We start from the raw sequence: 18,494 nt of genomic DNA, 5'->3' as shown, positions 1-18,494 counted from the left end.
ACTTTGATCTGGAAAGAGACCGAGCAACCCTTCGCCAAACGTCCCCATCCGTCCATCTCCATCTCGTCTGGGTGAACGAGCCAACGGCAGAGAACCTGTCAGGCCGTCTGTCAGTCGTCAGCAAAACCGCCGAACGCGATCTATCGACCAAGCCCGTGCGATAGATCTGGGGACGTTGTCTGTGGCCACTCCCTTCTCGGCTACTGGTGACGGAGTAAGGAAATTGCGCCTACCAAATTGTGCGAGATTGCACCAGAGCTGGTGTGCCCGGCGTCCATTCCGGACCAACTAGCTTTGTATTCGTACACTTGCGGCAGTCGCCGATACGCTCTGCAGTGTTAGTGTGAACCTCCATCGGCAGACATCATGGTAGTTGCCTCACTCGACCAGCTTCACAATGTTGAGCTGAAAGCTGTGCCTCCTCGGCCAGCAATTCTTGAGCTCCTCCATGGATGAATCTCGTATCCGAAGGGCGGCCCTCACCAGTTGCTGATCATTTGCAGTATTGGGTGGAAAGAACCTGCACTGTCGCTCTTCTAGCCATCAACCGAGAAATACGGCCTGTGGCCAGATCACGCCATGCCCGCTCTGTTACTCGCTTGGTTTGATGAGTAGGAACTTGAGCAGCCCTGTGCCCCGCGCTAAGTGCTACACAACAAGCTCATATCCTCAGTCTTACTTGAGCTCTTTAAGAGTCCTGTACTGGAGCAACTCTTGACGCATGTTTCGTTGTGTCGGCCCCCTCTAGCAGCGGCTCTCGTATGGCGAGATGGAGATCACTAACCGGCCGACATCGGGTAGCAGCTAAGCTTGGCTCAACAGAGCAACCTCAACCCCACTGAGAGTGCAGGCCTTCCTGTCTTGTTGTCAGGACTCGGAATAACCGCGACCACTTCAAACCTCTTGCGACATTGTTGATGGTCTAGTATTGCTCAATGACTGTCGAGAGCCGCGTTTGTCATCAGTTGAATGGCAGCTTGGTTTCCGTGGTCGGCTCGTGGCAATTTGGTTAACCTCCCGTGAGTTAAAGTGGACTGGACGCACCAGCAGCTCATCAGCACTGATTTCGCAGTCAACGAGCTAATCAGGGGCCAAAGAAACCATTGGGAACTTTGACGGAACCGGTCCAAGTTCTCAACCATTAAGTTCCGACCAAGGTTGAGATAAAGCCTGGCACTGCGTCTTCTGGTCGCGTGTTGCGGTATCGAGTAGTGGCTAGCTTCTCAAATATCGCTTTATCATTTAGCTTGCTCTCTTCATATCGATGACGCCAGTCGGCATCCATAGCCGTATCAGTGACTTGAACTGCTTTTCCATGCGCAAAGATGGTAATCAGTCCTGCTTCATGGCGTTTACATTCAGCAGGCTGATGATTTCTTTGAGAGCCACCTCTACAAAGTATCTTGCTTAGGTCCATACTGTTCCAGTTTCACCGACTGTTTCCTACGCCTTTGATTTCTCATCGTCTACCTCAAGCCTACTCTCCTGCACTTCGCTGATTGAGCCTCGGAGGTGCCGACCAACACCAAGCACGCCCTGCTACTGTGATATGATGGATGGCTGTACGTTATAAGCAACCGGATCCCAGACATAACCATCGATTTGATCCCAGTTCTACTGGCAAATCGAGGTCGGTTGTCGTGCGCAGGAGAAGCTTTGCCGCCCCAGATCGGCACGTGGCGTATGCCGTTGTACACGGTACCTCCCGACTTACGGACGGCTCGCTCGCTGTCGAGCGGGAGCCCGTGGTAGGTCTTCCCGGCGGGCACATCCTCGTTCTCGTATCCGAGTATGAGTTCGTGCTTGAGTAGGGGTCTCTGCGCAGTTGTCGAGAGAAGGGATGCCCCAGTGTTTGGGCCTTTGAGACCTTGGAAGACAGTGTGCCCCGGATCATCTGCTATTCGCCATTCTCTTTCGACCCTGGAAAGTCATGTAGAGTTTTGTCGTATAGGTAAAGTGAAGCGCTCATGGAAGTTAGATAATGCAGACGACATCTCCTCCCAAGACCAAAGCGGAAAGTATTCCCATACGTAGCATATGGTACCAAAACTGAACCACACGTAAATGAAGGATCTCACGAAGCCTTCAATGGGGTTCCCCGACATCAACGTGAGCTGTCCAGTAACCCTTTCCAGCTCCTCTTAGTCTTTCCTTATCATATACCGGAGGCATACTTCTTGTCGTTAGCCATGCTGGCCTCGACTCATGGCATACTTGAAGTCCCGAATATATCCAAGATATCTCCAACACGACCAATCCGAGCAATAAGCAGTATAATCAAATTCTGTCAGAGGCACTAACTTGCGGCAGTCCCTACCAATCTACTTATGTAGCGGAATCCTCCATGTTATGTCTATAGCACTGGGCTGGGTTGAAGACACGATTTTACGTACCTTCCACTCGAGAGTACATTAACATCATATGGTATCAGTCTTTTACCTATCACCCTCTTACCTATAGGAACTTTTATGTCCTCATGATGAAATAAGCAATCACCGGGCTGGATGGTTGGGGGCTTCGGGCTGTAGACTCCTAAAGCTCGCTCGCATATTCCATCCATCTTAATTGCCAGGGGAAGTGTTAGAATAATAAGAAGATTTCTTGCACAAGATTGAAGCAAGCAAGGGAAAAGGAGGGAACACACTGGTCGAGGATCGGACATGGACCCTGGAATAGACCTGGAGACTTCGTGGTCTAACCGGGGCCGCCCGCTGCATCCTTAGGGCCATATAGCAGGCCATATAATGAGCTCGCTCAAGTCTAGAAGGCTGTCGCATTAGACAAGTCGAGAGAAGCCAAGGAGAATTATGAAAAAATAGGCATGCGCCAATATTTGCGCCCATACCTGTATCAAGTGATCGGCCCATCTTGCCTCGTCTTCCTTTGGTATGCTGAGCACAGCTCCGAAGGTTTCAGTAAGCAACGAGCCTGTCTTCCATATGTGCATCACCCGCAGCCCCCATACCGTCGGCACTTGTCAATGAGACGGGAGGTGGTCTTCCCGTCACTTTTCCGAGCTTTTCAGTGTCACTCTCAGGCAATTTGCTCCTGGTAGTCGTTCCCAGCCTAGCGTGAAGGAGCGCAGGCGAAGGGATAGCTTCTCCAAGCAATCCCTGTGTGCTGGCTGGGATCAATACACATTATCCTCGCAGACGGTAGGAAGTTGAGATGGACGCGTAGGTTGAGGTAAAGTGTTGCTCATGGAAGTCTGTCTTCGTCTTTGTCACATCCTGCTACCTCTATAGAGGACGACGTCACCTGTGGAAACATGAGTTCGAGTCTTTGATCATCACCTTTCGAAGAGTGTAAAAAATAATGCTACCGCGTTCCATGCTTGAATCCTCCGCCAATGAAACTCGGAGTCTTATTGGAGCAACATGACAGGAAGCAATACAGTAGACTTGAGCAGGCTGATATTGAGTATGTAGAAAGATACGGTCGCGTCTATCAAGGCCCCCAAAAATTCCGAAGAGTTTCCCTCGAATTTCTTACACGGAGCTGGAGAGACACTGTCCACTACCTTGTCTTACTTCAACACGAACACTTTACATGTCTCACTGAAAGACGGAAAAGGCGGATTTATCACGGGTTCCCGAAAATGGCAAGTTCAACAGTTGGAGATGGGTCAACCATTTGAGGGGTAACCTCCCTGCCTCCAAACACACCCTGAGAGATCGGCCGCCCACAACCTCATCTGATTGGCACGCGCATCAGATCTCGACTGCCCGCTCATGCAAACAGAGGTTAAACATCCACAGACTACATCTTTGGGGATGAGATGACCCTTGAGATTGAACAAGCCCTTCCGGCTTTCATGCCGGCTCCCAAAAAGAAACGTGGAAACGTGGAGAAAGCCCATTGTCTTGGGTTGCGTGCGTCGGACGAATTGGAGTTGCGCGTGGTCGCTTTGATCTGCAGCTCACCCGCATGCGATGCCTGCGACACACGCGTCATAAACTCCAACCTCCTCAACCCCACGCTCGAGATCGGCGAGAATGCCGCTTCCATCGTTGCATCAACTCCCTTCGGTAGTCCATTTACCGAGCTTGATACCGCAAGCTTCCCCTCATCGTTTCCCCATGCAATTGAATTAGTTCCCGTGTTGCCCCCTCTTCCCCACGGGGTAACGGAAATCCTACTAAAAAGTAGCTTTATACCAGAGAGGTTCTGCCTTCCTATACTACCTCATCTTGTTCCTTCTTGGGTTTAAGCTTCTCAAGGTCATCCCAACCTTTCACTCATCGTCTTCCCCCGCGCCATACCATCGACGACCTCCGGAAAATATAGATAAAAAACAGAAGCTGTCGCCGGCACCATGGAGACTAACAAGCCCAGCGTAGAACAGGATGAGAATACTGTGAAGGGCGAGACCGAGAGTGTAGTGAAGCCCACGGCCTCGAACCCGACCCCCGTGGAATGGGCTCAGCACTTCACGAGCCAGGATGAGGCCTGGCATAAGGCCATGGACAAGACTCTCCTACGTCGTGTAGACCGGCGCCTCATGCCGACCCTCGTAGTCATGGTGAGTCTCAAAACATGAACGCACAAACAAAACTTTCTATCAAAAGTTTCGAATAGTCCTGACAAGAAGCGAAACCACAGTACCTCCTTAACTTCCTCGACCGCTCTAATTTAGCCCAAGCCCGTCAGGGCACCCTCGAACGGGACCTGGGCATGACGGGAACCGACTTCAACCTCGCCACCTCAATCTTCTTCGTCGGTTACCTCCTGATGCAGCTCCCCTCCAACCTCTTGCTCACAAAAGTCAAACCCTCCTTCTACCTCGCCGCCTCCTGCTGCCTCTGGGGCGTTGTCTCGACCTGCAACGCCGCCGCCGACTCCTTCACCCACCTCATCGTCATCCGCTTCTTCCTCGGCTTCGTCGAGGCCCCCTTTTTCCCGGGCGCCGTCTTCCTCATGTCCTCGTGGTACACCCGCGCCGAGCTCACCCGCCGCATCGCCTACCTCTACGCCGGCAACGCCCTCGCCAACATGTTTGGCGGGCTCCTTGGCGCGGGCATCCTCGGCGGTCTGGAGGGGGATTTGGGGATCGCGGGGTGGAGGTGGTTATTCATCATTGTGAGTCATTCCTGTCTCTTGTGTGGGAACGATTCCAAAGCGTTCTAGAGAGAGAGTGACTGACATGGAAACACATCGACGCAGGAAGGCGTAGCAGCCATCGCATTCTCCCTCGTCGCAATGTGGATCCTCCCTGACTACCCTCACACGACCAAGTGGCTCTCAGAGGAGGAGCGCGCTTACGCCGCCTGGCGCCTCATCGAGGACATCCAGGAGGCCGATACGTACGGCGAGCAGAGCGTCCTCGACGGCGTCAAGATGGCCGTGCGGGACTACCGCCTCTACATCTTTGTCCTGATGCAGCACGTCTCCCTCATCTCGCAGACGTTTCAGTACTTTTTCCCGACCATTGTCGGCACGCTGGGCTACGGCAAGATCACGACGCTTTGGCTGACTGCGCCTGCTTGGGTATGTTTGTATTCTTTCCTAGATGGGATCTCCGGTTACGTTCCAGACTGGGGCGCGGGGACGATATCCAAGCTCACAATCTCCTTTTCCACAGGCCGCAACGTTCCTCATCTCGCTCTGCGTCACTTGGTCCTCTGCAAAGACTAAAGACCGTTCTCTTCACATTGTATGCCTCACGCTCGTCTCCGCCACTGGAAACGCCATCGCCACCGGCTCGAGCAACCTCGGCGCGCGATACTTTGCCATGTTCCTCATGCCCATGGGCGCCATCTCCGCATGCAAGTCCTCTGATGCAGTCTCCCCAGCAACGAAAGAATAGCGTCTGACAATAGTATAACTCCCACAGATCAAATCATCGTCTCTTGGGTAGCAAACTCCTTCCCACGACCACTCGTCAAGCGCTCAGCCTGCATCGCCATCGCCAACATGATTGGCAACACGGCAACAATCTACGGATCTTACAGTGCGTTGATAGTTCTCACAGCCTTTCTTTCCCATCACGCTACAAGCGGTACTTGATTAGACTGACTAACCAACCCAAGTGTACCCAAGCAGCACGGGACCCCAATACGTCCCTGGCGGCAGCGCCAACACGGCAATCTGCGTCCTCGTCGCCATTCTCGCCCTCATCCTCCGCTACCTGCACAAGTGGGAGAACAAGAAGCTCGAAAAGGCCGAGCTCGACGACGCCGCGGCGCTGGCCGAGGGAGGCGGCGAGAAGGCCGCGCCCGTCGATCTGAAGCAGGAGAGGAGGGCTGCTGGGTTCAGGTACATCTACTGAAGTAGAGGATGGGCTGATGATGAATGGGTCTTTTGTTACGCTTTTTGTCTGTTCTGTGTGGCGAGAGATGCAGCTTCTCTGTGTTTTTGTGCTGGGCCGAGTTTGAGAGATGGACCCCTCAATTATGGTGATGGCTTGGTGGACGGGAGTTCCCCGCTGTGGAAGGCCTTGACGAGTAAAGATACCTTATAGCTTCGAGTTGAGAATGGATGATGTCAGAGACCCCGCCAAAAGGTCAGCAACAAGCTTCTCCTGTGCCTTGGAACGATCATTGAACACCCTTTGTGCCAAGTGTCTATCGGAAGTGATGTTTCTAGTTGAACTCAGTCCTGGTACGAGGACGATTCTTGTCAAGCAGTCTCTACCAAAATGAATCAAGCCTATTGAGACTTTCTGGGCTCCAGAACGCAGATAACGGCACGAGTACTTACCCGATGAAGTAGTGCTCATTCAATGATAAGTCAGTTTCGCATTGCAGAGGCGTTGAGTGCTGCGTTCCATAGAAATCGGAGATACGCCGCTCTTGAGAGGCGTTAACATTATTGTAGAGGAGCCATTAATAGGTCAAGATGATTGAATTGTATGCAGAGACAAAGTTACTCGATATAGGGTATAGCTCACACAGACACCAATGTCGAAAATTGGCAAATACGTCCTAAAGTGAAATCAAGTACAAACTGTCTCGTTTATATACAACCCCAACATGGTCCTTGCAAACGATATCCGCACTTTCACGTCGAGTTTCAGATGTACTCTGCCTCTAGCGAAGACGATGATGAGATCTAAGTACTCTTGTGGATCAGTCTCTCCAGAATAGTTTCCCGTTCTCTCGGAATAAGGCGGTCTCCACCAAACCTTCACCCATGGCTCCGACTCTACGAATCTGATGAACACGGTCAGACTTGCGTGTGCCACCCCAGTCACCTATAGTGTCAAGCTGAAGTAACTCCAAGCGGCAGCCTTGTCCACATATTGTCTCCCAGACCGACTTGGCAACCTCCGCGGGTGTCACCCCCGCCGCATCTGCCTCTATCGTCATTTCGAGTTTTCTCTGATACGCACGAGCTCTTCGTCTGCACCCGCCATCTCCAGCCCGCACTTTAAGTTCAGAATGTCGAAGTGTCAGGTAGAGATTTCGGAGGCTCCGCATCCGCCCAAGACACTCACTTGCCTCTATCATCTCTGGTGAGCTCGTTTGGAACGTAGGTACAGTGATCGTGACCGTCAGATCCTGCACCCACATGCATGTCTTAGATAGCACGCATAAGTCCTGCGGCGCGATTCTGGGATACTCCTGCATGGAATGAGAGCCGTAGGAGGGTCGAATGCTTAGTTTGCGCAGGCATCCTCCAAATTTGGACAACGCAAACTGGACGGCTGGTGAAGGTACTCTGCCCTCGAGCGAGAGGGATGTTAAGGCTGGCATGATGGCTAGGAACTCAACAGCGACGTCTCCACGGTTCGCGACCCCCTCCCAAGCAGGTCGGGGGTCAACGACAACTTCATTGTAGTTTAACTCTAGACTTTCAAGTTTGTGGAATCTGGCATGCGTTGTAAGCCATGGTAACTCTCCAGGACTTGCGGTCAATCTCAGATGACGCAGTGCCGCGAAGTCCGTTGCCCTGAACCACGCCATGAGCCTATCGGGATTGGTTTTCTGTAGTGTCAGAGAACGCAGTGAACCGAGCTCTGGTGACTTCGAAATCCTTGACAGATCCTTTCCAGGTATGAGACTGTGGTTGAGTATTTGCGCGATCAACGCTTGCAACTCATTCTCGAAATCTGCGTCGTATTTTCGCTTATGTCTGCCTCCGAAGAATGGTTCCAGCTTTACTGTCTTGAGATTCGGTGATAGGCCTCCGATGAGACGTAGCATGACCGATTCGTTTGTATGTGCAATGGACGTCTGGTAATACTCTTTTATAGAGATGCTATGCAATTGGGGTGCAAGTAGAAGTGCAACATCATGCGCATTGATCGCAGCGCCTTCGCTGCAGTGAAGATCGAAACCATTGAGTTCTAGCCGACAACTTGGGTGATGCGTGCGGATGGTTTCGAGGAGAAGAGGCGAAAAGCTGCTCTCATGTTCAATGACCATGTTGGTCAGTCCGGGCAGGGCTTCGAGCAGTCTGATCATGGGAGTCCAGGCTTCGGGATCGACAAAGGCATCGCGGAGGCGTCGGTTCTCGGGCGACCTATGCTTGAAATCGAACGAGGTTTCCTTTGGAACCGGTAGTATCATGTGTCGATCAGGCGAGTAGAGATCACTGTGAGGGAGCGACTTGTCCAGGAAGGTCATCTTCAGGCGCCTGACATGCCTGGCGGAGTTTGTGCGTCCCAGAATTGCGAGCCAGGAATCGACATCGCGCTGTAGTCTCCGAGGATGCTTGACGAGGATGTGGATGTCGCGGAACAAGAAGCAAGCGGCGGCGGTATGAAAGGCTTTGTTGGTGAGGGAAAAGGAGGACAAATCCGGTCCGGCAATGCCGTCGAGATGCCCCGCGATGCTGATGAGAGTCTCAGCCGGAAGTATGTCTAGTATTCTCGCGGCCATTGTCGCTTCAGTCGCTCGGTAGATATCGCAGTCGAAACAGAAGCACTCGGCGAGGATGAAGAAGGATAATCAGAGACATCGCGGGTGGGCTTGCGTCAACAGAAGACAGAAACGTGTTGGATGAGGCAAAAAGCACCTCTCGGGCGAGGTTGGCTCACTTGCATTGTTTGCTAGAGAAGAGTGGGTTTGGAGTCCTGATAGGGAAAGGGAAGGATTGGTTGGTGCAAGAACGCACACCAAGCCCGTCACCAACCAACGACAATCAGGAAGTCGGAAGCCGTGGGCCGGCTTCCAACCGACGCGGGAACGGAAAAGACGCCGGGCTGGGAAGGTGTTGGCCGAGATAGTTGGGTTAAACCGTCAAAGTAGGTGAGCTCTGCTTTTACAGCGGCCAACTGCAGCTTGGCTGCTCAAAGTACTAATGATAGACGTGATTACCTCGGAAGAGACGACCTGGGAGAGGTTCCTAGGACCACGCATGCAACGTCCCCGTAATCATGGTGACTCGAGAGAGAACCATCAAAATCCAAGTCCGAGAAGCCAAGCAGAGCCTCAATTAGGTTGGTGACGAAGGGGGAATAAATCATCTGTCAGAAAGGGGGGTAGCTGACAGTTCAGCGTTGGTTTGCCGGTTTGAGACACATCTCAATTAATAATGTCTCTGCTTAAGCGAAGCGGCACAGCTGTCTTGCGGCTTGCTTGGGTCACTCACAGCTCCCCGTCGGCATTTCCCATCGTAAATCCGGCGCCTCTCCATCCCCATGCGATAACGTAGTGGTCAGCCAACAGCTTCCACTCCTCCACTTCGTCGAGGCCCTCTAAACGGTCCACTCTCTCCTTTTCCTCACTTGGCACCCAGCTTTCCCAAATCCGTTCCACGGTCAGCGCCTTGGCGTGTTCGAAGCCTGCATCGCGGAGACGCTGCGTCTGATCCTGCGGCAGCTTGTAATTCTCCAGAGTAGGCATGCGTATTCTCCTTGCTGCGAGGTTGGAGGTCATCATTTTGCCGAAAGGGTCGTCAGGCCGGATTGGTTCGTACACCACAATGGCGATATTCGGAATCTTTTGCTCAAACAAAGATACAACTTGCTTCGTTATAGATGTCTCTAGGTAGCAGAGGCAGCATTCTGAGATGAGTAGAGTAGGAATGTCTGTTCTGATACCCGCAAGAGGTGTTGCGCCGTCTTGCACCATTTCTCGGAGATCCCGTGCATGACAATAGTATTTGTCTGACGCGGATGGCTGACAGCTCCATGAACCGTCTTCCTCGACCGAGGGGACTCCGAGGATGTTTCGCAATGGAGGGGCTGCTTGCACTATACGTGCCTTCTTGCGAACTGTGACTGAGAAGTCTATCTCATGGTAGACCAGCTGAGGCCTTTTTGCCCTGGGAAAGAGACGGAATGGGCGTGTGTCGGTGCCAGCGCCTAGTGAAATAATTTGTCTCTCATTTGAACCGGGTTGCGCACTGTCAGACTCGTCCAAGAAGCTGTCAATGAGATTATCGAGAGCAACGGTCCTCGTATAAGTGCCTGAGATAGCGGTCAACCTCCATACTCGACGGAAGCAGACCAGAGACACGGACCTCGATTGATGATGGGGAGTCTCCTTGGAGGGGGTCCATTGATGTTATCGACAAAGAAGTGTGCGTATGGGTCGGCGAGATATCCCACATTGACAGAACTCAAACGTGAGCCGGCAGCGTCATCGTCAGTTCCTTGAATCGTCTGATCGTGAGTCGGGCCCGAGAATGAGGGGCCGCCGCCGGGACCTCTTCCGCGCCCGCGACCAACCCGGCCACCTCTCGCTCCGCGGAGTGAGAGCAGGTTCGGTATTGGATTTCCAGACATGAGGTATGTTGTTGCGGGGGAGTGGCCGTGAGGTGGAAGATGTTCCGGGAGCAGCGTTAGTGAGTGTAGGTGCGGGTGACGTAGGAGGGAAACTGTTAGGTGGGGCATCGTAGTGCAACGCTGCGTGTCAATCAGTGGAATAGGGTATGGCCCGTGCCTAGACGCTTCTAACGGTTCGGAGCCGACTCCGTTGTCCACTAAGGGCCGGTGCCTGGCACTCCCCGCAACGTCGTCTTCCATCTTTTGCTAAGAGTTAACGATATATCCGCAATAGTCTTCGAAACTTAGAGTAAGTTTTGAAGTTCCTGTAGACTTGGTTGTCGGTTTGACTGACTTCTTAGTCATCAAGCTTGACTAGGTACCTATGTTCCGAGCATTAGATCGCCGAAACCACTACTCACTCATACCAGACACCCAAGCCCTTTTCAGCACTCACCTCTCGTACGAGCATTCGGATCTGAAAACCCAAGACTTGTCGAATATGTAACATCTATCAGAGCGCTGCTTACGAATGCCGAGGATCAGAAAGATGCAGAAGCTACCTAACACCTTTGGCGTTGAAGTGGAATGAATCACCCAGGATTGACTATTACCTGGACCGGATCCATTCATTTCTCTCTTTCCAGCCCACACGAAAAGCGTTCTACCTGGTACCATGATTAGGAAGAATATGTCGAGAGCCAAAAGCATGATGGCATCCGATGAGTTGACAGGACCGACCACTGGTAGATCAGGATTACAAAGTCTGACACTGATTGCTCAATGACATCACATTCCGAGTCACCGAAACATACACTTTGCCAACGAAATCAAGACATGGCAGCGAGAAGAACATCTACACAGCAATGGTACTAACACAACTGCTTGCAGATCTGTCGAGCCAATTTGAGAGGAGTCTACATGCAGACACGAATGCCAGAACCTCAAAGCTCGGTTTTAATGAGTTATACTCGAATCATAATGTAGTCTTCTCGGAACGTGGTGACCAAAAGGTACAATCAACACCGAGCGTGCATGGCTCAACATTTTACCAATGAGTTGTAAGGTAGACATCGTCAACAAAAACACTTCTAAGGGGGCCAGTGTCTGAAAGGACCCCAAACTAAATGTCCGAATCCTTTCGGATATGTCGGGGTTGGGCACCTAATGGCCGAATAGGCTTCAAGAACACGCGCCGCTCGTTATTCGATGGTCTGCAAACTTTCTTGGAGGGATCGTCCGATGTCACGGATGGCATAGAGACTTTTTCGAAACCGACGAACAGAGTCCGATGCCAATCATGCAAAGATAGGATGCTACAAATTGAGAAAGGAAAGGCCAAATAACAGGTTTCAAGCAGGCGGCCTCCTCTCCCCCAAAAGACCAAATGGCGAACAGAGCCGTCAAGGAATAAGGCGACGCAAGCGTCGAATATCCCAAAGTCAACAGCCTCGTAAAAAGGTCAACCTTGGCCGGGCGCCAAAACGTTGCCCTGATCTCGACGAACAAAATGGAAGAAGCAAGTGGAAAAGCGCGAGCCGGCGTGAAGTTGTAGACATTGCAGGTAAGCAGGCATGCAAGCTGGCGGCACAGAAACCTAGTTCCAGCAGCTCAACAGCCCTGCCCAGCGGTACCGCTCAAAGCCAGGATGGTCATGGAATGACAACTTAATTACGTTCATAATCTTGGCTTCGATCCGGAGAATCGCTTCAATGGTCTTCGCTCTTCGTCACTCGTCGCTTATTCCTCGCTTGTCCGAGAATCAGAGACCGTATGGCGCGGCGCATCGCCATTACTCCGTTCCACGATACCGCCCATTCCGTTGGCTGCTGGGAGGCGAAATGTCCGATGTGGAAGGATTTAGTGGGGCACGGAGAGTGGCTGTGTCAGCCTGCTGCCTGGTGGAAAGCTGCCGCTATCCACTAATAGGTCGTGCATCCACGCCTCCCCAAGATCCTGGGTGGCGTACTTCCCTAGGTACTGGTAAGGTAGTAATTCCTCTGCAAGGTACTTTCCTCCCCAGTGCGTCTCACGCGTCACAACAAAGTACCTCGCCCGGTAGATTGAGGTGAGGTGACCCCCCGGCGCAGGAGCTGCGCAGTGACCAGTGACATGTTCAAGTGAATCGCCGCCTAGAGCTCGTTTCCCTTTTGACGTCTGACACCCCTCCATTTCCCAACGATTCATTCTTTCCCTTCATTTTAAAAGAACCTTCAAACTCCAACATTCGTACTTTTCCCAGCATCATCATCATTGCTGTCTTGATTTTGGGAGCCGAGCAAATCGCAAACATGTACACGCGGCTGCAGCACTTTGCCGACGCCGTCTACAAGAGGGCCGTCGAAGAGACTCCTCGCGAACCCCAGCTTCCCGGCTGGTCCTTTTGGGTCTTCCTCGCCGACTTCATCGTCTTCCTCCCCATCATTCTCTGGGTAAGCCTTGTCTCCCGCCTCCCTTCCGAGGCCACTTTCAGTCTGGCTCTTCATATGATGAACCCTTTATCGCTAACACATGCACTGTCTAGACATCCTACACCCTCCACCAGGTCTACCCCATCTTCGCCATCGTCGAGGACGAGAACCCGCCCGCCTACGACCCCGTCAACCTCGCCGAAGATGAAGGCGCCATCCCCTCCGCCGGCCCCGAGGTCCGCCCCGACGGCCCCGTCCCCCAGACTAAGGTGACCGGAGGCCGCCCCACCACCGTCACCTCTTCCATCCGCTCCATCAACCGCCTCCTGACCACCTACGGCGGCTGGCGCTCAAACTTCCGCGGCTTCGGCGTCTACTTTGTCCAGGCCCTCGCGACCAACTTTCTCTTTGGCATCTTCTCCTCCTTCCTCCCGGACATCCTCGCCTCCCTCGCGACCCTCCTCTCCGCCCTCGCCCTCGTCCAGCTCTCCGCTGTCTGGGTCCACATCGTCATCACCCCCTCGAGCTCCGACTACTTCTGGAAGCGTCTCCCGCCCTTCAAGCGTACCTTTGACGCCACCGCGAAGCCCGTCGCCGCCTACTGGCTCGCAGAGCAGGTCGCCACCTGGGTCCCCATCGCCGTCGGCTGGGCCCTCGGCCTCGACCTCCCCAACTTCCAGTTCGGCAAGCCCAACTCGGTCGTCTCCCAGCCCCAGAGCTCCGACGCCTGGAAGAGCATCGTCATCACCCTCATCAGCATCGCCTTCCAGATCATCATCGTCATCCCCGCCCACGTCGTCCTCGTCCGCGTCCAGGCCTCCCTCATCCCCGAGGAGGCAAACACCATCATCCCCTTTGACCGCTCCTTCGAGGGCAAGGTCGAGCCCCGCGTCGTCGGCGGCAAGGGCTACGCTACCATGGACGACGCCTGGAGCGGCTTCTCCCGCAACGCCTGGAAGCGCCTCGTCATCCTCTACGTCAAGATCTTTGCCGTCTCCTTTGCCGCTTTCGCGCTCATGGCCGCCGTTGTCATTCCCGAGATTATCGTCTTCAGCAAGCTCGCTAAATAAACATTTGGCTAGCATATGAAATCTACAGGCGCCATATCTCTCTCAAACTCTTCGGCAATTGCACTTATGTAATCGGTTACCCCCTTCAAGGCTCGCAAGGATGCGTTGATGGGAAGAAAGCGGATAAAGCTTGATAGGCTGTAGTTGTGTTTGCGCATCACCATGCACTAAATCGTCTCTTAGCTAGCTGGATAGTCTCTGCTTTGTGTCTTGTGATCACAACTCCATACCCCAAATAAAACAGATTGAAAGATTGAGATCACTGCATCACCATAATCATCATCAGAACGTGAGCAGCTAAAGTCTTTCTTTCTAGTGTCATTAAACCGTCAAATGTCTTGGGTTTCATAAGTAGTGAGGTCCTTTCGTGAACAATACCAACTCCCCAGACAATGCAGCAGCGGCGGCGAAAAGGCAAAAAATGTTTTGCCTGGTCAGCCATTCTTCTCATCCATCCTGTATGTTCTCGTGGTGTCGGTTGTCCGCCCTCACACGCACAAAAGGGATCTCATCATTTCCCTTCGACCCTCCCCCCTCCCACGGCCACCAAAATCCTCCTTTCTTGACCGAAAATGACAAAAGACCGCCCAGAAACTTGCTTGTCAAGCCAGAATCCAACAGCAATGCAGACCCGCCCAAACAAAAGAAAAGGAGGAAGAAGAAAATTCAACATCAAAAGAGAGAGGGAAGCCTCTTCTGTCCCAGTTCCGTAATTTGTGCTCGAGCTTGCATGTGAATCTTTTGCGAATTTCGTCGTCTTCTTCTTTTCCAGTATACTGACCAAGAAAATCCAAGGTGAAGAAAGGCCTCTGTGAAGAGCAAGGGAGTCTTGCCGCCGCCAGGATCAACACAGCGGGGGTATAGTGGTCTAGTCCGCACCAAGCTGTAATCTAACTTGTACGTTGTCGTGTGTCTATTCGAAGGGTGAGGGCGTACCTCCCTGTACGGTCTCTCGACGTCAGGGTGCCCCAAGAATCAAGGGTATAACAGGGCATGCGGTATGCAACTTAAGACTTCTGAGAGAAGAACCAACTGCTTCGCTTGCCGGCACTGCCCTCGTTCTGCTGGATGCTGTTGATGACAGGGATGGAAGGTCCCTGGTTATCAGCACCACCGCCACGGAGGGGTTTGGCGATGCGGCTGCCAGCACCAGAGAAGCTGAAGCCGCCCAGCGAGGGAGAGTTCAGGCCGCGAGTGCTGCCAGCCTTGGCTGCCTCTAGCCTCTCCTTGACAGCAGCAAGCTGAACCTCAAACCTATAGGGTACGAATCGTTAGCACTGGTACGGCGCAAAGCAGAAATGGACAACAGAGATTGAGAGATTGAAGGGTAGACAGAAACATGGATCGCAAGGGGGTCGTACTTGTGGTTCGCAGAAGCCATCTTCTCCTGGCTATCCTGTAGCAGGCTCTCCAAGCTCTGGATGCGCTCGTTACGAGCAATGAGTTTACGCTCAGCAATGGCCACCTCCTTCTTCAGTGCCGAGTTCTGCTCGACGAGCTGGCGCTGAACCTGAGTAAGCTGCTCAAGGTTCCTCTCCAGGAAGGCCATCTTTTTCTGTTGGGCCCGGTTGTTGGATGAGCGGAGCACGTTGTTATACTGCTCTCTTGTCTCGTCAAGCGAGATTTCGAGCTCAACCACACGTTCGCAACGGTTCTGAAGATCGCGCATAAGGCTCTTCTTCATAATGTCGAACTCGGCAATCTGTTGCTGAATCGACTTGCCGTTCGCCATGGGCGCGGCGGTACCAGCCTTGACTCTCTGTTGAAGATCCTCGATAAGAGTCTTCATCTTGGAGTTCTCGGCAGCCTTCTGGGCAATCTCGGCCTTGAGCTCATCAACAAGCTCCATGGACGTGGTCTGCTTGTTGGAGTAGGCACTCTCCAGGCGAGCCTTGATCTCCTCGACATCGTTCTCCCCAAGGTTGCGGGTCAAGAGCTCCTCGTACTCCTGCTGAAGAGCCGAGAGGCGGTCTTCGAGCTCGGCTCTGCGACGGGCATCTGCTTCGCTCGAGGAAGCACTGTAGACAGACAGCTCAGCTTGTCTAACGATTCCTTGGATCTCGACGAAGCGTGACTTCAGAGCCTGAAGCTCATCTGGGTTGACAACCTCGCCAGTGGAGCTGACCTCGTGAAGGGCCTCCAGTTGGGAAATAGCCTCCGAGATGGCCTTCTCGTTGTCGCTGAACACATCGGCCCCGAGGTCGAAGCCAGCCATCATCTTGGCCATCTTCTCAGCCTTCTTCTTCTCCTTCTCATCGAGGACGGCACTTGTTTCCTTGGCGCTCATCTTCACGTCCAGAAGCTGCTGCTTGACCTCGTCCAGCTCCGCAGTCAGCTCGGCGTTTTGCTCCTTGAGCGCATCCATGGTGATCTGCGCCTCCTTGCCCTCAAAGGTAAGTCGCTCAATCTGCATCTTGACCTCGTTCACCTCCCCGTTCAGCTTCTCATTTTCCTTCCCAGTCTTCGCATCGTGCTCCTTGAGGTAGGCAAGCTCCTCCTTGGTCTCCCGAAGAGTCTTTTCTGCTGCGTTATACTGAGACTCCTTCTCGGCAATCTGGTCCTGGAGCTCGTTCTCCCGGCGCAGGAACTCGTCGCGCTCATCCTTGTCGAGTGGTAAGCTTGGTGTTCCTGACCGCTCGGAGATGGCTGGGGTCTCGGATCTGCTGTCGGGTAGGAGGCGGGATGGTGTTGAAGGACGAGGCGCCTTTGCTTCGGCTTTAGTCCCAGCTACGCCATCTGCGGACAAGGGGGCCACCCATCTGTCCTTAGGAACGGCCTCTCCGGCACGCCAGAGCTGAACTTCGCCTTCCAAATTTGAGAGATACGTTTCGAAAGTCGAAATTTGGCCTCTGGCCTTGCCGAGCAGTGCCTTGAGTTCGGAGGGACTGAGCTCGGCGTTGATCTTGGCCTTGTTCTTGATTGCCTTTGCACGAGTACCGAATCGGAGGGTGCCAAGGGTTTCAGCGTCGTTGTAACTACTGGGAGAGCAATTAATGATGAGTGTTGTCCGACTGTTACCTCCAAGAGATTCTTGGAGGATACGGGTCAACTTGGAATCGCGGTAGGGGACGTGGGATGATCTGCCGTCGGTCAAGGCGTTGATGACCATTCCGAGAGCACTCAAACTCTTGTTGATCTTCTTTGCTTCCTCCAGCGTCTGACCACTGGCACCGGTCTTTCCAACCTTTTCGCTACCGGCCAAATCGACCAGGAAAAGCTGACCACTCTTTGCCGATCCGGTCTCGACATTCTTTTGGGTAATGGTGACGACGAAGATGGAATGCGAGCGGGAAGATTCCTGGTTCATGTTGGTTGCAGAAACGGCTCGGGCGTTTCCACCTCTTCTCATAACCTCGTAGACTTCCTGGACGCTGGAGACATAGACCTCGAGAAGGCCCTTGACGTAGACACCGCGATTCTTTTCTTCGTGGACGGGAAGGTTGTCGTTTTGAGGCGCAAGCAAATCGCGAATCCTCTCCATGTAGATTTCCATATAACTGACTCGAACCGTGTACTCGATAGTGCTGGGACTAGACATGATACTGGCGAAGATTTGTTCGACGATACGGGGGATAATACCTCGCCCCTCCTCGTCGTCGATGCTGGAACCCATCATGGTGTAGGACTTTCCGGCACCCGTCTGACCATAGGCAAAGACGGTTCCGTTGTAACCATTGAGAATATCATCGACGGTCGATCGGATGGAAAAGTCGAAAATATCGGACTGCTTACACTCCATGTCGAAGACACGGTCGAAGGTGAAGGAGCCTTGGGCCTCCTTGGACTATAGAATTATATTTGTCAACTGAGTGCCCGCACGCGCGATATCAAGCACCGAATAGAGAGGCACTTACGTCCAGAGTACATGTTTCCTCACTGCTGAAGGAGACAATGGGCTGGCCGCCCGACGCCAGTTCCACTTTGTTCTGTGGACGGAATCGGGCGACAACCTTGATACTGTTGTTTGCGCCAGACATGGTGATGGGTTTTCAGACCAAGCGAGGTCGAAGCCGGGGTCGTGAGGTTGCGATCGGGACAAGATGCTGCGAGATAGGGGGTTTTGTGGTTGCGAGGCACTCGGCGGCCGCAGCTCGGCAACGGGGGGTTGTGTTGAAAGGACACACACAAACAAGGCGGGTGGGATGAAATGACGGTGTGCGGATGTGGAAAGGCTGCTAGAATGACATATCGCAGGTGTTGCAGGGCGATGATGCAAGGAGAACGGAACAGCGACAGCACAAACCAGCAGCAGTAGCAGCCAGAAAGGCAGTCGGTCAGAAAGCGAGAGAGGAGGGAGATGTGGGTTGTATTGTTTGGGAAACGGGTTTTGGGGGGGCTCTTGGGGGGTTGAGATGCAAATGA

At 53.1% G+C, this 18,494-nt stretch overlaps 8 protein-coding genes across 8 annotated transcripts; 2 read left to right on the top strand and 6 right to left on the bottom strand.

Annotated features, from left to right (window-relative positions):
• Window positions 1-1,466: 1,466 nt before the first annotated feature.
• Window positions 1,467-2,191, bottom strand: CCOS01_16029 (uncharacterized protein; the record flags this gene model as incomplete). The annotated part of the gene is made up of 2 exons (XM_060464167.1): window positions 1,467-1,920; window positions 2,175-2,191. 2 exons carry the CDS (start codon window positions 2,189-2,191, stop codon window positions 1,467-1,469), a joined length of 471 nt encoding a protein of 156 aa, XP_060305222.1.
• Window positions 2,192-4,315: 2,124 nt separating this feature from the next.
• On the top strand, window positions 4,316-6,268 carry CCOS01_16028 (major facilitator superfamily transporter; the record flags this gene model as incomplete). Its single annotated transcript, XM_060464166.1, has 6 exons — window positions 4,316-4,522; window positions 4,603-5,079; window positions 5,164-5,487; window positions 5,582-5,769; window positions 5,820-5,950; window positions 6,030-6,268. 6 exons carry the CDS (start codon window positions 4,316-4,318, stop codon window positions 6,266-6,268), a joined length of 1,566 nt encoding a protein of 521 aa, XP_060305221.1.
• A 799-nt stretch (window positions 6,269-7,067) lies between these two features.
• CCOS01_16027 (uncharacterized protein) lies at window positions 7,068-8,822 on the bottom strand (the record flags this gene model as incomplete). Its single annotated transcript, XM_060464165.1, has 2 exons — window positions 7,068-7,366; window positions 7,436-8,822. 2 exons carry the CDS (start codon window positions 8,820-8,822, stop codon window positions 7,068-7,070), a joined length of 1,686 nt encoding a protein of 561 aa, XP_060305220.1.
• A 708-nt stretch (window positions 8,823-9,530) lies between these two features.
• On the bottom strand, window positions 9,531-10,780 carry CCOS01_16026 (leucine carboxyl methyltransferase; the record flags this gene model as incomplete). Its single annotated transcript, XM_060464164.1, has 2 exons — window positions 9,531-10,354; window positions 10,408-10,780. The coding sequence occupies 2 exons, from the start codon at window positions 10,778-10,780 to the stop codon at window positions 9,531-9,533; spliced, it is 1,197 nt and encodes a 398-aa protein (XP_060305219.1).
• A 324-nt stretch (window positions 10,781-11,104) lies between these two features.
• Window positions 11,105-11,362, bottom strand: CCOS01_16025 (uncharacterized protein; the record flags this gene model as incomplete). The annotated part of the gene is made up of 1 exon (XM_060464163.1): window positions 11,105-11,362. The coding sequence occupies one exon, from the start codon at window positions 11,360-11,362 to the stop codon at window positions 11,105-11,107; it is 258 nt and encodes an 85-aa protein (XP_060305218.1).
• Window positions 11,363-12,093: 731 nt separating this feature from the next.
• CCOS01_16024 (uncharacterized protein) lies at window positions 12,094-12,210 on the bottom strand (the record flags this gene model as incomplete). The annotated part of the gene is made up of 1 exon (XM_060464162.1): window positions 12,094-12,210. The coding sequence occupies one exon, from the start codon at window positions 12,208-12,210 to the stop codon at window positions 12,094-12,096; it is 117 nt and encodes a 38-aa protein (XP_060305217.1).
• Window positions 12,211-12,942: 732 nt separating this feature from the next.
• CCOS01_16023 (ubiquitin carrier protein) lies at window positions 12,943-14,132 on the top strand (the record flags this gene model as incomplete). Its single annotated transcript, XM_060464161.1, has 2 exons — window positions 12,943-13,083; window positions 13,176-14,132. The coding sequence occupies 2 exons, from the start codon at window positions 12,943-12,945 to the stop codon at window positions 14,130-14,132; spliced, it is 1,098 nt and encodes a 365-aa protein (XP_060305216.1).
• Window positions 14,133-15,139: 1,007 nt separating this feature from the next.
• On the bottom strand, window positions 15,140-18,109 carry CCOS01_16022 (kinesin heavy chain; the record flags this gene model as incomplete). Its single annotated transcript, XM_060464160.1, has 3 exons — window positions 15,140-15,386; window positions 15,494-17,916; window positions 17,987-18,109. 3 exons carry the CDS (start codon window positions 18,107-18,109, stop codon window positions 15,140-15,142), a joined length of 2,793 nt encoding a protein of 930 aa, XP_060305215.1.
• Between the last annotated feature and the right edge of the window lie 385 nt (window positions 18,110-18,494).

Source organism: Colletotrichum costaricense (assembly GCF_030867565.1).
Source record: "Colletotrichum costaricense strain IMI 309622 chromosome Unknown Scaffold_27.1, whole genome shotgun sequence".
Classification (NCBI taxonomy): domain Eukaryota; kingdom Fungi; phylum Ascomycota; class Sordariomycetes; order Glomerellales; family Glomerellaceae; genus Colletotrichum; species Colletotrichum costaricense.
The sequence above is the reverse complement of the archived record's forward strand: the minus strand, read 5'-3'. Positions and strand labels throughout refer to the sequence as shown.